The sequence below is a fragment of the Barbus barbus genome (genome assembly GCF_936440315.1).
Source record: "Barbus barbus genome assembly, chromosome: 50".
NCBI classification, from domain to species: Eukaryota; Metazoa; Chordata; class Actinopteri; order Cypriniformes; family Cyprinidae; genus Barbus; species Barbus barbus.
Genome location: NC_136728.1, coordinates 14,461,052 through 14,475,621, shown reverse-complemented (window position 1 = coordinate 14,475,621; position 14,570 = coordinate 14,461,052). Strand labels below are relative to the sequence as shown.

The 14,570-nt window shown below is 39.1% G+C and overlaps 1 protein-coding gene across 1 annotated transcript; it reads left to right on the top strand.

Moving 5' to 3' along the window:
- The first annotated feature begins 3,427 nt into the window (after positions 1–3,427).
- Positions 3,428–7,160, top strand: LOC306868283 (olfactomedin-4-like). The gene is made up of 5 exons (XM_079414395.1): positions 3,428–3,553; positions 3,719–3,841; positions 3,963–4,181; positions 4,835–4,988; positions 5,076–7,160. Exons 1-5 carry the CDS (start codon positions 3,497–3,499, stop codon positions 5,903–5,905), a joined length of 1,383 nt encoding a protein of 460 aa, XP_079270521.1. The 5' UTR covers positions 3,428–3,496; the 3' UTR covers positions 5,906–7,160.
- The last annotated feature ends 7,410 nt before the right edge of the window (positions 7,161–14,570 follow it).

The following is a 14,570-nucleotide window of genomic DNA, read 5'->3' as shown; positions in this document are numbered from 1 at the left end:
GAAGAAATGTGTTGAGAAATGCAAGATAATTTAACCACAAGTTCCCTTCAAAGTTTTGTAATCACCAGTCCATCATACAATTTAGGCAATAATCTGCACCTTTTCATTACCGTGACTAACATTATTGAAACAGGTTTTTTTAGGTTTCTCCAGAAATGTTTGATTGGGTTCAAGCCCAGGTTCTGAATGGCCCAATCAAGGGCATTCACAGAGTTGTCCATAGGTCAGTCTTGCTTTGTCTTAGCTGTGTGCTTAGTGTTATTATTCTGTTGGAAGGTGAACCATCTGCCCAGTCTGAGGTTCTGAATCCTCAGGACTAAGTTTTCATTAAGGCTTAAGATTTTCATTAATCTTGTCGTGTAGTGTTTTTTATATACTCAAGTATACGGAAGCGATGAGTTCCTCAGTCCCTGCTGATGAAAAATAGCCCCACAGCGTGAGGCTGCTACCACCACACTTCACTGCTGGGATGGTACTGTACAGTTGATGAGCAGTGCCTGCTTACTTTCATAAATGATGCTAAACTAAGGTTCATCAGAGAATCTTGTTTCTCAGTCTTGACAGTCTTTTAGGTGTTTTTTTGCAAATTCCAAGTGTGTTTTTATGTGCCTTCACTGAGGAGAGTATTTAGACTGCCCACACTGCCAAAGTCCAGATCGGTGGAGTGTCGCAGTGATGTTTGTCCTTATGTAAATTTCATATATGATCATGGAGCTCAACCGGAGTGACCATCAGCTTCTTGGTCACTACTCAAGGCCCTTCTCCATCGAATGCTCAATGTGACCAAGAGGCTCCTGGTTGTTAAAAACTTCTTCCATTAAGGATAATAGATTCAGAAAGATAAGATTTTTCTATTGATAAAATGTTGTGATGCGAAAATGAGTACACAGTAAAAAAAAAAAAAAAAAAAAAAAAGTTGAGAAAACGTAAAAGTTTAAGACAACCAGCTTCAGCAGATTTTTGAGTTCACAACTTATTTTTGTAGATTTTTTAGTTTTCTCAACTTTTTGTTGTATAAACAGAATACTGAAAACTGAAACTTAAGTTGTCTCAATTTTTATTTTTTACAGTGCTGTAAAAAATCAAAAGTTGAGACAACTTACTGTAAAAAATCAAACGTTTAGACAACTTAAAAAGCTTAAGGCAACCAACTTCAGCAGATTTTTTAGTTTTCTCAACTTGGTGTATTCAGTTTATACTAACAACTTATTTCTGCCTCATCATTTGACCAAAATCCACATTGGATCGCAGTCCGAAGTTATTACAAATACTCAGTAGTGATTGATAGTGACATTGAAGTAGAAGTGTTTTATTACAGTAGTCTCATTAATGGTCATGTGTAGCTTGAAGCTAATTGTAATTTCTCTGTTACCCATATACGATTATTAGGGGCCAAGCACCGAAGGTGCATAGGCACCTATTATATCCGTTAGCGTTCTTATTATTATTCTTCCTCCGCCATTGCGTCTATGGCAGCCCATAGAACCGCGTACGGGAAAGTTGTAAAATTTATAGAGGATAGAGGACAGACCCAACATTAACCATAGCAAATTTGGAGTCTCTAACTCAAACTCTCTAGTGCCACCACTAGTCCAAAGTTTCAATAATTTTAGGCTAATAACTTTTGAACCGTAAGCCACAAAATTAAAAAAATCGCAAGGTTTAGTTTTTTCGCTATCTTCAATTGTTCGTAAAACCTACTTTGTTGAACTCGTCCTAGACGGTTCATCCGATTCTCACCAAAATAGTTTCAGATCATCTACAGACCATGGTGGCAAAAAGTTATGGAATTCAAGTCGATTCGTCCAAGCGTTCTCGAATACCACACTAACGAATTCGCCAAAAAGCACGCAAAAATGGATCTGAGGCTATACCTCCGCAAGGGTTTGACGGATTGAGACGAAACTTGGTGTGTCTTACAAAAAGCATGACCTGGCGCGACATGCAGTGTTTCGGCGCTGTGCCACCTAGTGGTCAGGAGATATGAAAAATGCATAGTTTTGCTTATAACTTGTGAATAGTTTGGCCAAAAATCATAAAAATGGTCTCTTTAGATTCGGTGCATCATGCCGAATCCAATTTTCCCATATCAGCCATTTCGGGCGTCGGCCATGTTGAATTTTGTCATAAAATGCTATATTTTACAAATGCATTGACATATCGTTACGAAACTCGGTATGCTTCTTCAGCACCATGGTACTCAAAAAGTTTTGGGACAACAAAAGTTATAATGAAATTTCTAAAAATGCTAATAACTTTTGCTTACATTAGCCTATTGTAATGAAACTCATGTTGATAGATTCCTTGGTTCATGCCGAGAACATTGATATCAATTTTGCCATAATTGGATGAACTTCCTGTCCGCCATTTTGATTCATGTTGAAAACCTACTTTTCCGAACTCCTAGACCGTTAGTCCGATTTTCACCAAAATCAAATCATATCATCTTCAGACCATGCTGACAAAAAGTTATGGATTTTGTGTTGATAGACAAAACCGTTTTCACATACGACAACAACAAATTTGAGACATGATGCCAAAGTGACACTTGAGGCCGTATCTCTGCAATGCTTTGGCATATTGACACCAAACTTTGTGTGTGCCATTGTCACCTCACACAGAACACACCACATCGATTACGGTGCCACCTGTTGGTCAAAAGTGAAAAGTCATTCAATCATATTACTGGTAGTTTTAAATGATTTTTCAGCCATTTGGACTACAATAATCTTAAAATGGATTCAATTACTCATGTCTGCAGTTGTTCTGATGCTCAGTACTATGCTTAGCTCCTCATTTTGCCGCTGATGTGCTTGGCCCCGTCATTGCTGCTTGCAGCTGTATTATTTCATTATGTATTTTATCAAATCACATAAGTTTGTAAGAAACTGTTTAATTTTACAAAAATATTTTTAATTATAGTAATATAATGTACCACATACTGATCGGAGGGATGTGGGTGGGATTTAATCCCAGAGTAAAGTAAAGCCACTTTACTTCAGATCATCTTTTTTCCTGAAAATCAATATAATGCAATATTTCTGTCTGCTAAATGTAAGCTTTTCCATATTCCAAGCTTGCCTGCTGCACTGGGGACATCACATGCATGCACAAGTTGTGAAAATTATGAAAATAAATCTAGGAAGTATTTGATTGTTGGATTTTAAATCAGCGGGGTTGAGGGATCAAATAGAAGTAACTAAGCTGTGTTATGGATGGTAACTGTAATATTATTACTGAAATCTTATAAGTAATTAGTTACACTACTAGTTACTGCAAAAAGTAATATTATTACAGTAACTAAATTACTAGTAACTAGTTACTGCCCAACACTGTATATATTACACACACACACACATATACCAAATATACTTCCTCAATTCGTAATTTTTTTGTGTCAGCAGAAACTGATTTTGGCTTTAAATCTGAGCTTCTGTGACGCAAAACTTTTTTATATATATAAGGCTACAGGATAGCAGCCTGTCATATCTCCACCATGAGTCAATCACACATTTTCATTTTGATGGTCATCATTCCTCTAATTTTCTCACAGGTAAAATGTAACTTTTCAGTTTTTATTATTTTTACTTTACATTATTTCTAACATCATGTTTAATGTCAGTGTTTATTAAATACACTATATATATATTATAATTTTTATGGTGTAATTTTGTTTGTATGTTGGATTTATTTATGCCCTGTTATTTTGTCTTCACAGTCAGCGAGAGGAAAGGACTGCGTGTGTGAGCTACAAAATTCTGATCCTGCTTTCCCTGAGAATAAACTAAATAACGTTGAGTTCACTGCTTTTCAATGCACTGAGAACATCACTTCAGAAAAGGTATACATGTCAAAACATACTGGTGTGATGTTTAGGGTTGCAAATTAGGCATGTATAATTCTGTACAAATCTGTTACTAAAGCAAAATTGTCTCTTATTCAAATGTTACCTATTTAACCAGATGACAGAGATTGACAGGCTGATGTTGGGTCTACAACACCGTATCCGGCAGCTTCTGGACAATGTGTCCATGCTAGAAAAAGAAGACAATGGAAATCTGTATGCAGCCGTGTCTCTACGCATTATTGAATTGGAGTTAGCCGAGATTCAAGACCTTCTGGACAAGCTCAACAGAACCACTAACATTTACCAGCAGCAAAGTTTACAGACTGCTGCAGAGGTAAATTTATTTACACTCAATGCAAATGTTTTTATGTATACCTTTGTATACTAATTATATGTAATGTGTTTGTTGTGACATATTGCTAAAACTAAAATGAATTCCTCACCAAAACTGATCATTTTTCAGTCATACATTTGCATTTATAAAAAGATCAAAATATAAAAATGTTGTTTCACAGTCCTGTTAGGTTTTGCAGAACATGATAATGGTCAACATGTATTAAATTAATGAAAATATTATTTAATTGAATTACATTAAATTTTTTGTCTAAATTAAATGCAAATATTTAATTAAAAGTAAATAAATATTTAATTTAATATATTTTTTAATTCTTGAATTATTTTGATAATGATAGTGATATGATAATGTTCAAAATGTATTAAATTAAAATTAAATGTTTATTTAATGTATTTACATTTAAATATTTAACTAAACTAAATATGAATATTTAATTTAATTTCTTTATTTTATGTAATGCCAAGAAAGAGCTATAAATATTAATTAAATACTTCTAAAGCAGATTTTAACATTATTTATTTCTTATTTACCTTTACTATTTGTTTTTGACTGTTAAGGTCCCAAATTCTTTAACAATATTTTGTAAATGAAGTGCATTTTACTAATTCCTGTTTAATCTCTAATTCTTACAGTTTCAGGACATGACAGAAACTATGGCAGAGTTGGAGAAGTTTGATCACTTGCAGGTGATGGCCAGAGGGCGTGAGAATGAGATCATTAAGAGGGATCTGGAACAGTGCAAAGAAGAGCTCAACAGTACATCAACATCCCCGACACTTTCCCCAGGTACGCATAAACTAGACTCTCATTATTACGTAGTCACAGCTAAAGCATTAAAGTATTATACTTATATTTTTGCTTCTATCTTGTCAGGACACTGTGGCTTGGGCAGCATGGTCAATGTATCGGAACCTACAACTTATTCCCTCACAGAGTACGGAACGTCCTACCCTTATGGTGCTTGGGGTCGAGATGCAAATCCTGCTCCGGGAGACGAGAACAAGTACTGGCTGGTGGTGCTGACAAGTAGTAATGCATACGGCAACTTTATCCGCCAGTACAAAAGTTTGAGTAGTACTATATTAGGTATAGGATCAGCAGATACATACATATCAAGCTCCAATCCCACAACAAACACAATTCAGGGGTCAAACGTGGTCATGTATGCCAATGCGCTCTACTATAACTGTTACAACACATATTACGTCTGTCAGTTCAACATGACGACACGTACTGTCAGTACTGTGGCTTTACCTAGTGATACAGGTTACAACAGCAAGTTTCTATTTGGACACCTTGAAACAACATACAGCTATACTGATATGGATTTTGCCACAGATGAATCAGGCATCTATGTTATATATGCAACCACAAGCAACTTTGGAAATGTGGTTATCAGTAAAATCGAGACTAGTAACCCACCAGTTTTGAACCAAACATGGTTCACTTCTCTTCACAAAAAGACTGTGACAAATACCTTCATGGTATGTGGTGTGCTTTATGCTACTCGTTACCTGGATAAGGAAATAGAAGAGATCTTTTACTCTTATGACACCAAGACCAACGAAGAGCGCTATGATTTGAAATTTAATCTCACGAAGAGACAGACTAATATTCAGTTTCTTAACTATGACCCCGGAGATCATTTACTGTATGCCTACAGTGATGCCTACATTTTAACTTACGAGCTCGTCTTTCAGTAATTTTGCATCACAAATTATTTTTATGTTGAAAACATTACCCCATAGGTACACAGACAGTAGATAGTAGATTTTAAAAGTGTGCAAGGTTTTTAAACATACCAGGTAATGAACCCAAATGAATTTAGGATAATGAATTAAGCTAGATTTAGGGTGCTCATACATGCCATTCTTCCTGGACGCATCCTGGCCAGGATTTCTATATTGCCTAAAATATCTAGGTTTTGGCTTTGTTTGCGTGTGCAGACTGATCTGTATATTACATCAAAGTACTGCCCCACACATATGTACGCAAACCAGGCAATGATTAGTTATGTGAAACAAAGCAAAACAAATGTTACTCACCTGTCGAGAAGAAATAAAGCAACCTCGGCGTCCGATTGCAGGCCTTCCCGTTCCTTGAGTTCTTTCCAACGCTGGAAAGCTGATCCGATATTTACACGGGTCCTACTTCTTGCTTTATCGAAACACCGTCTACACCGGACGCAAGTAGCACGGTTCGGCGTGACAAAATACTATAGAACTCATTATAATCAGTGATGCTGTCTACACTGGATGTGACACGTGGCAACACAACAAACCCCTACAGTCAACTGCTGGAAATGTGCAACTACTTTATAAGGTACTGACACAAATTTCAAATGATTTTCAATGGCCGTTTTGTTATGTCCAGTGTAGACAGACTTTAGCTGTTGCGGCGCGGCCAGTGTAAACACGGTGTAAGCCCTCTTTCCGCAGACGTTTTCCTCTTTTGTTTTTTATCCACCATTTCTATCTTTCTGTCCTTGCTTGGCTTGGCTAATGTCCGTCCTGTGTACTGAGCGCTCTCTCTCCTCCACATCATGAGTAGACACGCCCCTTACTGCTGATTGGCTACAAGTTTGTTTTAGTACTCGGCCCAACTCAGTTTTCTAAAGCGTTTTTGAAAAAATTCATACCCCACCTTTAAGATTTTTAGACATGAAAAATATGATTTAAGACATGCTTACTTGCTAACATAAAAAAGGGGTCTGTGGTATCAGAACAGTTATTGTGTATTATGTCCAATTGCTAGTTGCCTATCTTAAATATTTACTAATTTAGTATTTACAATATTTACCATCACCAGTTAAGTATGTTCATTTACTGTAAATAAATATGATTTTACATGTTTTGAATGCCAAAACTGGTTTGTGGAGGAAAATCATATGTATATATTAGTGCTGTCAAATGATTAATTGTGATCAATTGCATCCAAAATAAAAGTTTTTGTTTACATAATATATGTGTGTGTACTGTGTATATTTATTATGTATATATAAATACACACACATGCATGTATATAAGAAAAATTATACATTTAAAATATATATAATTTAAATTATATGAATATAAATATATACATGGAAATCAATGGAAATATTTTCAAAATATAAACTGTATGTGTGTGTATTTATATATACATAATATATATATATATACACAGTATACACACATATATATTTTTTTTTTTTACTTTTATTTTACCGCGATCTGAACAACTCACGACAAATAAATGCTGTCCAGCATAAAGCAGAGTGTAACAGTGTCACGAGCGCACGGCAGCAGAGTTTCATTCTGAGTGAAAACAGCGCGGAAAAGCTGGGAGGTTTTAAAAGAGTGCTGAGGGAATTATGCAAATGAATATATCAGTGAATTAATTATATGAATGTACCTCTGAAGGATCTGACTGTCTTCAGAAACGATTCGATGGCATTTTGTTTTCATCTTAGCTCCATGTAATACCTAAAGGAAGTGTTTTTAAACACAATACTGGTTTGTTCGCGGAGTTCACGGGAATCAGCTGTAATTCAGCTTTTCCATATAAAGCGCCACCTGCTGTCAGAGCGTGGATTTACAGACACTTATTTACATTCAGCCTGTGTGCAGTTTCTGTCTGGCCAAAAAACGGACCACATTTGCATGACCTGCTGTAAATTTTAACCGGTTGATGAAAAACAAGCTTATGTGGATTCTACACATTTAAACAATTCAGATAAGCTATATAGAATTATTTATGGAGCAGATAAGTGGATAGAGAGTTGGGCTTGTAACCTGAAGGTCGTGGGTTTGAGTCTCAGGTCCGGCAGGGATTGTAGGTGGGGGAGTGAATAATCAACACTCTCTCCACCCTCAATACCACGACTGAGGTGAGACCCTTGAGCAAGGCACTGAACCCCCAACTGCTCCCCGGGTGCCTCAGCATTGGCTGCCCACTGCTCCGGGTGTGTGTTCACTACTGTGTGTACACTTGGATGGGTTAAATGCAGAGCACAAATTCTGAGTATGGGTCACACTCACCATACTTGGCCACATACCACTTCCCCCCTCCCCTTCCCCTTATTAATCAATTATCATTTTGACTTAACTCTTTTCTTTAAAGGCTGAAATGTGAGGTTTACCTTTATATGAAACTTTTTCAAAGCTTTATTTGAACATCTACATTATTTATTTGAACATGGTATTAAACTGGTGTCAGTCAAGTTGTTATTTAAAATCCAGACCTCATTGGTAATGTTATTGTTTTAGTGATTATGCAAACAAAAAGTCATTTTATTTGCTGTTTGTTGATTTTTAAGTATAAAACTTGGTGAAGTGATTTATGTATCGGTACTTTTTTAACATCTCCAGCACATTTGAACAATACCGTGATAATACTGATAACCGTGATAATTTTGGTCACTATAATCGTGATGAGAAATTTTCATACCGTTACATCCCTAATCGCGATTAATCGTTTGACAGCACTAGTTTATATGTACTACACATCTTGGTTAATTAAATAAAATCTGATTGAAATTAAATGCTAGTGATGGATAACCAAAGCTTACAACCATAAACATTAAATACTGATACAGAACACGCTTATATTTCACCTGATTTAAATAAACATATGCAGATTTAAAATATTGAATACACACAAACACGGGTTATGTAATATTCCAACTTTTCACATATAATCCTTATTTTATTTGAATTCGCAAAAAAGGAAAAACAATTAAAATATCTTCTTTCATGTTCCACAGAGCAGTGTATCACAGATTAGGAACAACATGAGGGTGAGTAGCCTAAATGATAACAGAATTTCCCTTTTTGTCAGTCACTTTCAATGTTGTGTCGAATTTCTGACACTAAAGTACCCGCCACTACCACGGATATATGGGTATAAAAGGAGGCTGACACTGTCAAAGCCCCAGCGCGGATCTCCTTCAATTACAAACCCGCCAAGGTCTCAAACTCTGCCTGCTCACCACCGAAGATGGCCCCTGCAAAGACCGCACCAGCTCCACAACCATGGGCTGGCAGAGGTCTTGCATGAAGGTGGCATCACCCACCCACCAGCAGGCTGCTAGGAAAGAAAAATGACAGGACAGGCCTCACTCCTGGTAGAGGCCGATGGCTCTTTCAGCCTCAGCAAAAGAGCAGCTTCCCATTTCCCTGTCTCACCCACAAACACCCAATGCTTATGGCCCTCATCACCACAACAGCCATGCAGTACACCAAACATTGTACCTTTGGTGCAGAGCGTGGATGCATGGCTAGCACTTTCCAACCCATCGCGTTGGCTCATTAGAATGATCTGGCTTGCCTGGCACAGCTGGCCCACGAGGTCTGCACAGATACACATTTGCCCTAGTGAGCCTCATCGCACAGACACTGTGCAAGTTCAGGGAGGAAAGACAGCAAGTTCAGTTGGTCACACCATACTAGCCCAACCATACCCTCCCTGGCGAATCCCTGATAAAGATCCTTCTTTTTTCAGGGGCAGGGAAACCTCTGGCACCTGTGTCTAGATATCTGGAACCTCCTTGTCTGGCCCCTGGACAAGATGAGAAATTCAGAGGGCTATCAGCAGTGCTGTTAGCTACAGTCCCTCAAGAAAGAGCCCCCTCTACTAGGCGGCTATACTATATATGTTTCTCCTGAAGTCCACGATCATCTCCATTGTCTTGAGTGTGTTAAGCTCCAGGTTGTTAAGACTGCACCAGACAGCCAACTCTTTAAACTGACGGTTTGTAAGCAGACTTGTAAGCAGACTCGTCACCGTCCTGAATGAGGCCGATGACTCTGGTGTCATCTACACACTTCAGGAGCTTGACAGAGGGGTCTTTAGATGTGCAGTCGTTGGTGTAGAGCAGGGATGGGCAACTGGCGGCCCGTTTGCAGCCCCCAGTGACTTCTAGTACGGCCCGCTGGATTATATTACACTCGGATGATAAATTTTAAAAACATTTGAAAAGTAAGTCACGTAAACATTGCTTTCAGTGTATGATGTTAATACTATCTTGAACCAAGAGAGGTCGTTTCCAGCCGCTCCCCGTATTAATTTCAGCGCAGTGTAAACATTCACTAACGTTAGCAAATAATAAATGAAAAACAGACCATGAAAACAGTATTTTCCAGTCAAGATGGTTAACAGGTTTTTTAACAATTTCAAGGGGATACCTATATATTTGGATTGTTTGGAAATCTGTATTTTTATTTAAATCGCCATCACACCACTGCTCACAGACAACGGGACGCCAGAGTTGCACTTGCCTCAAATTTCAAAGGTAAAATGCATAGTCAACAAAAGCTTTTTGCCAAATGCATGACAGAAATGTTTGCACAGAACTATGTTCTTAGGGTTTCTGCAGGTTCTTAAAAAGTCTTCAGTTTAATTGTTTAAATTTATGGCCATGAACACTCCTAAATCTTAAATTTGGGGATGGAAAGACAAGAATTGCTATATGGATTAATATGACGATTAAACTTCTAAATCAATGATTTCACTGAATAAATGTGAGCGCTGCACATTTCAAAATCAGGTGCTGCTGCTCTGTGTACTGCGGTTATCGGGGAAGCCGCTATATTCTGCCGCTCTGAAAGTGAAACCTGCTGCTAGAAAGAGTATGCATTTTCAATAAGCCCGTCTGCTATTTTTGCTACATATTTTTAAATGTGAACCAGTGGATCGGCAAAAAGCTAATGCATTATAAAATAAAAAATGCATTATAAAATAAAAAAGTCATTAAGATATATATTTATATGTTATTTAATATAATAATTAATTGATACTTTTGACTAATCCCTTTTCTTAAAAATGGTTTAAAGGCTGAAATGTGAAGTGCATATCTTAAAAAAGGTCTTTAAAGGTCTTAAAATTTATTTTGAAAATCCTGCAGATACCAGGTTATTTTATGGTACCATTTGGAATAACTTTTTAACCAAAGTCTCTTTAAGACAAGTCATGTCACTCGGCGGCCATCTTTGAAACGCCTCTTGGGCATCCAAGAGCAGGTCCCATCACTTTGAATGGGGAAACATCAAATTCTCCAAAACTGTTCACTAAGCTTACGATTAAATATCATATTTGAAATCACCAATGAAATCGGACAACGACTGTGCCAAAAATTGTTTCTTTTGCTCAAATAGCGTTAAAAAAACTTATTTCTCAGGCTAGATCAGCCAGTGAGCATGCGCAGTCCTGAGCGCGCGTCTCAGAGCGATTGTTTCTATAGCAACCGGGACTTCTAACTGCAGCTGCAGTGACGTGCTGACTTTGCCAATTAGCGATTGGCTCTTTGATTCAGAAGGCGGGGCTTCCTGCGATTGAGCGGCCATATTAATTGTTGCATTTTTCCCCAATTCAAAACTATACGAGTGACACTTCTTGGGTATTCTATAGTCTTTGTTTTAACTGTCCTCTTAGGTTGTTTTGAGAATGTTCTGTAGGCCACTAATGAAAAAATTATTTGCAATTGAGATGTTTACATTGACTTGTTGGGTAATATTTCTGTCAACTGACAACAAATTTTCCCTTCTGAACTAGCATAACTGCACAAGTTTTATTGTTAATAAAATCTTTAAAAACAAATTACATTAATTATACTTTCATTTCTTTCAATAAAAAGGAAATTGAGTAAAACAGTGTAAAAGGTGTGTGGACGTGGATTAGTTGGTATAAAGGAGAAGAAATGCTAGCCCTCATCACTCTCAAAGTTGCCCATCCCTTGTGTAGAGGGAGAAGAGCAGTGGGGAGAGAACACAGCCCCTTTGGAGCTCCAGTGCTGATCGTACGGGTGTTGGATGTGTATTTTCCCAGCCTCACTAGCTGCTGCCTGTCAGTCAAGATGCTGGTGATCCACTGACAGACGGAGCTGGGCACGGAGAGCTGAGTTAATTTGGGCTGGAGGAGTGATGGGATGATGGTGTTAAAAGCAGAGCTGTAGTCTACAAACAAGATCCTCACATAAGTCCCTGGTCTGTCCAGATGCTGCAGAACATAACGCAGTCCCATGCTGACTGCATCATCCACAGACCTGTTTGCTCTGTAGGCAAACTGCAGGGGGTCCAGTAAGGGTCCAGTGATGTCCTTCAGACAAGACAAAGCGCTCTCGGTTACTCACGTAACGTCGGTTCCCCGAAATGAGGGAACGAGACATTGCTATGGGAAATACCTTTTGAAGCCTTATTGAATCACGCCAGTGAAACTGGCCAATGCCGTTCAAGCGCGCAAAATATTAGCAGGAATCCCACTCTATATAAGGCAGTGCTTGTACGTCATTCATTCAGAATCTTTGACTGAAGCAACTTGGCATTCTAAGATCCTGAGCTCGGTGACATGGCAATAAGAGCAATGTTTCGTTCCTTCATTTTGGGGAACCGAGGTTACGTGAGTAACCGAGAGCGTTCCCTTTCAATTCGGTCACTCTACATTGCTATGGGAACGTATAAAATCCCGCCGTGTCACAGCGATGGAGCCTGGCGCGACTAAGTATGTCAAGTTTCACATTCGGCGCCGTCAAGGAAATCTTGGTAAACACAGCTCAGGTCTACAGGACCTAGTCAAAACCATGTAAAAGTCAGGGGGGGGGGGGGGGGGGGGGGGTGGTCGCGGCAACCACATGATACCGCATCACACCTGGGGCGGAGTTAACTCCAGTGAAACAAGAAAGTGAAATATCAGAGGCTTTGGCGCTTTCACATATAGATTAGTTGAAATTGTTTCATTTCAATTAAATCATGTGTTATGATGCACAGCCGTAGCGGTGCTCAATAAGCAGAGTATGCAAAGCACGCGAGGCAGAAGTTTCACTGGAGGAAAGGCATCCTTGCGTACTTTCGGCCAGCTGTGAGCTAGTGCATCCACTCCCAGGGAAGAGTGTGTCAGTGAATAAAACAACGGGCAGTGAGTGTTCTCTGCTGATGCGAAGAGATCCACCTCCGCCCTGCCGAATACACTCCAAATCATTTTGACTGTCAGAGGGTGTAATCTCCACTCCCCATGGATTACTCTGCCCCTCGACAGTAAGTCCGCGCCGTAGTATGCCATCGCATACGGCTCCCGAACCTGTGCTCTATGCATCTGTCGTAACATTCCTTGTCCTGATCACTTGGCCAAGACGAACTACCCGGCGATACGGAGTCATATTGCGCCAAGGGGTCAGCGTATGCAAACAGTCGTGCGTCACTTTGATGCACAAGGTGCCTTCTGTGGCACCTGGCTCTTTAACCAGAGCTGAAGCGGTCGCATATGTAGGTGCCCTAGATTGCACACTGCCGAGGCAGCAGCCATCTGGCCGAGTGTCCTCTGAAAGCATTTTAGCAGGGAAGAACGCCCTAGTTTGAAGACTGCGAGAGAGCTGATCAGTTTTTGTGAGCGCTCCTCCGACAGACACGCTCGCATATTAATTGAGTTCAGCTCCACTCCTAAAAAGGAGATGTTCTGGCTCGGTACCAGCATGCTCTTTTGCATATTTACAGTCAGCCCTAAACTCTGAATATGAGCGAGGAGTCTGAGTTTGTCGCTGAGCAGCGCGCTCTCTGATTGGGCTAAGACTAGCCAGTCGTCGAGATAGTTCAGGATATGCATTCTGCTCTGCTTCAGAGGAGAGAGAGCAGCGTCCATGCATTTCGTAAACGTGCGAGGGGCCAGGGATAAGCCGAAGGGCAGGACCGTGACTTGGTACGCTATCCCCTCGAATGCAAATCTCAGGAAGCGCCTGTGGAGGCTACCTGAATGTGAAAATAAGCATCCTTTAAATCCACAGAGATAAACCAATCTCTCGGCCTGATATGTGAGAGGATTTGTCTCAGCGTAGACATTTTGAACGAGCGCTTAGAAAGCGCTTGATTCAGCGGTCTCAAGTCCAAGATTGGGTGGAGTCTGCTGTCTTTCTTTGGCACCAGAAAATAACGACTGTAGAAGCCACTCTCGCGCGCGCGCTTTGCAAGAAGATTGTGTATCTCCTCTCGCAGAACTGAGGCATTCCGCTCCCGTACAGTGGACATTAACACACCGTTGAAATGGGGAGGTCTGCGGAAGAACTGAAGCGTGTAGCCATTCTTTATTGATTTCATAACCCACTCTGATACCCCTGGCAGTTCCTGCCACGTTTTTGACCATATATATAATATATATATATAATATATATATATATATATATATAAATTATTATTGCTTATTTCTCAAAATACTTTGTATATTATATTGTTATAGAGGACTTACATATTGTTTCACAGTTGTTTTAATTCTTTAAATATACTTTAATTCTATTATTTAATTCACAGCCTTTGAGAGAGAAAGACTGTGTGTATAGAAAAATTAGATCCTTGTCCTTCAGAGAGGGTACCAATTTTTTTTATGAATTTAACTATTTTCCCCACT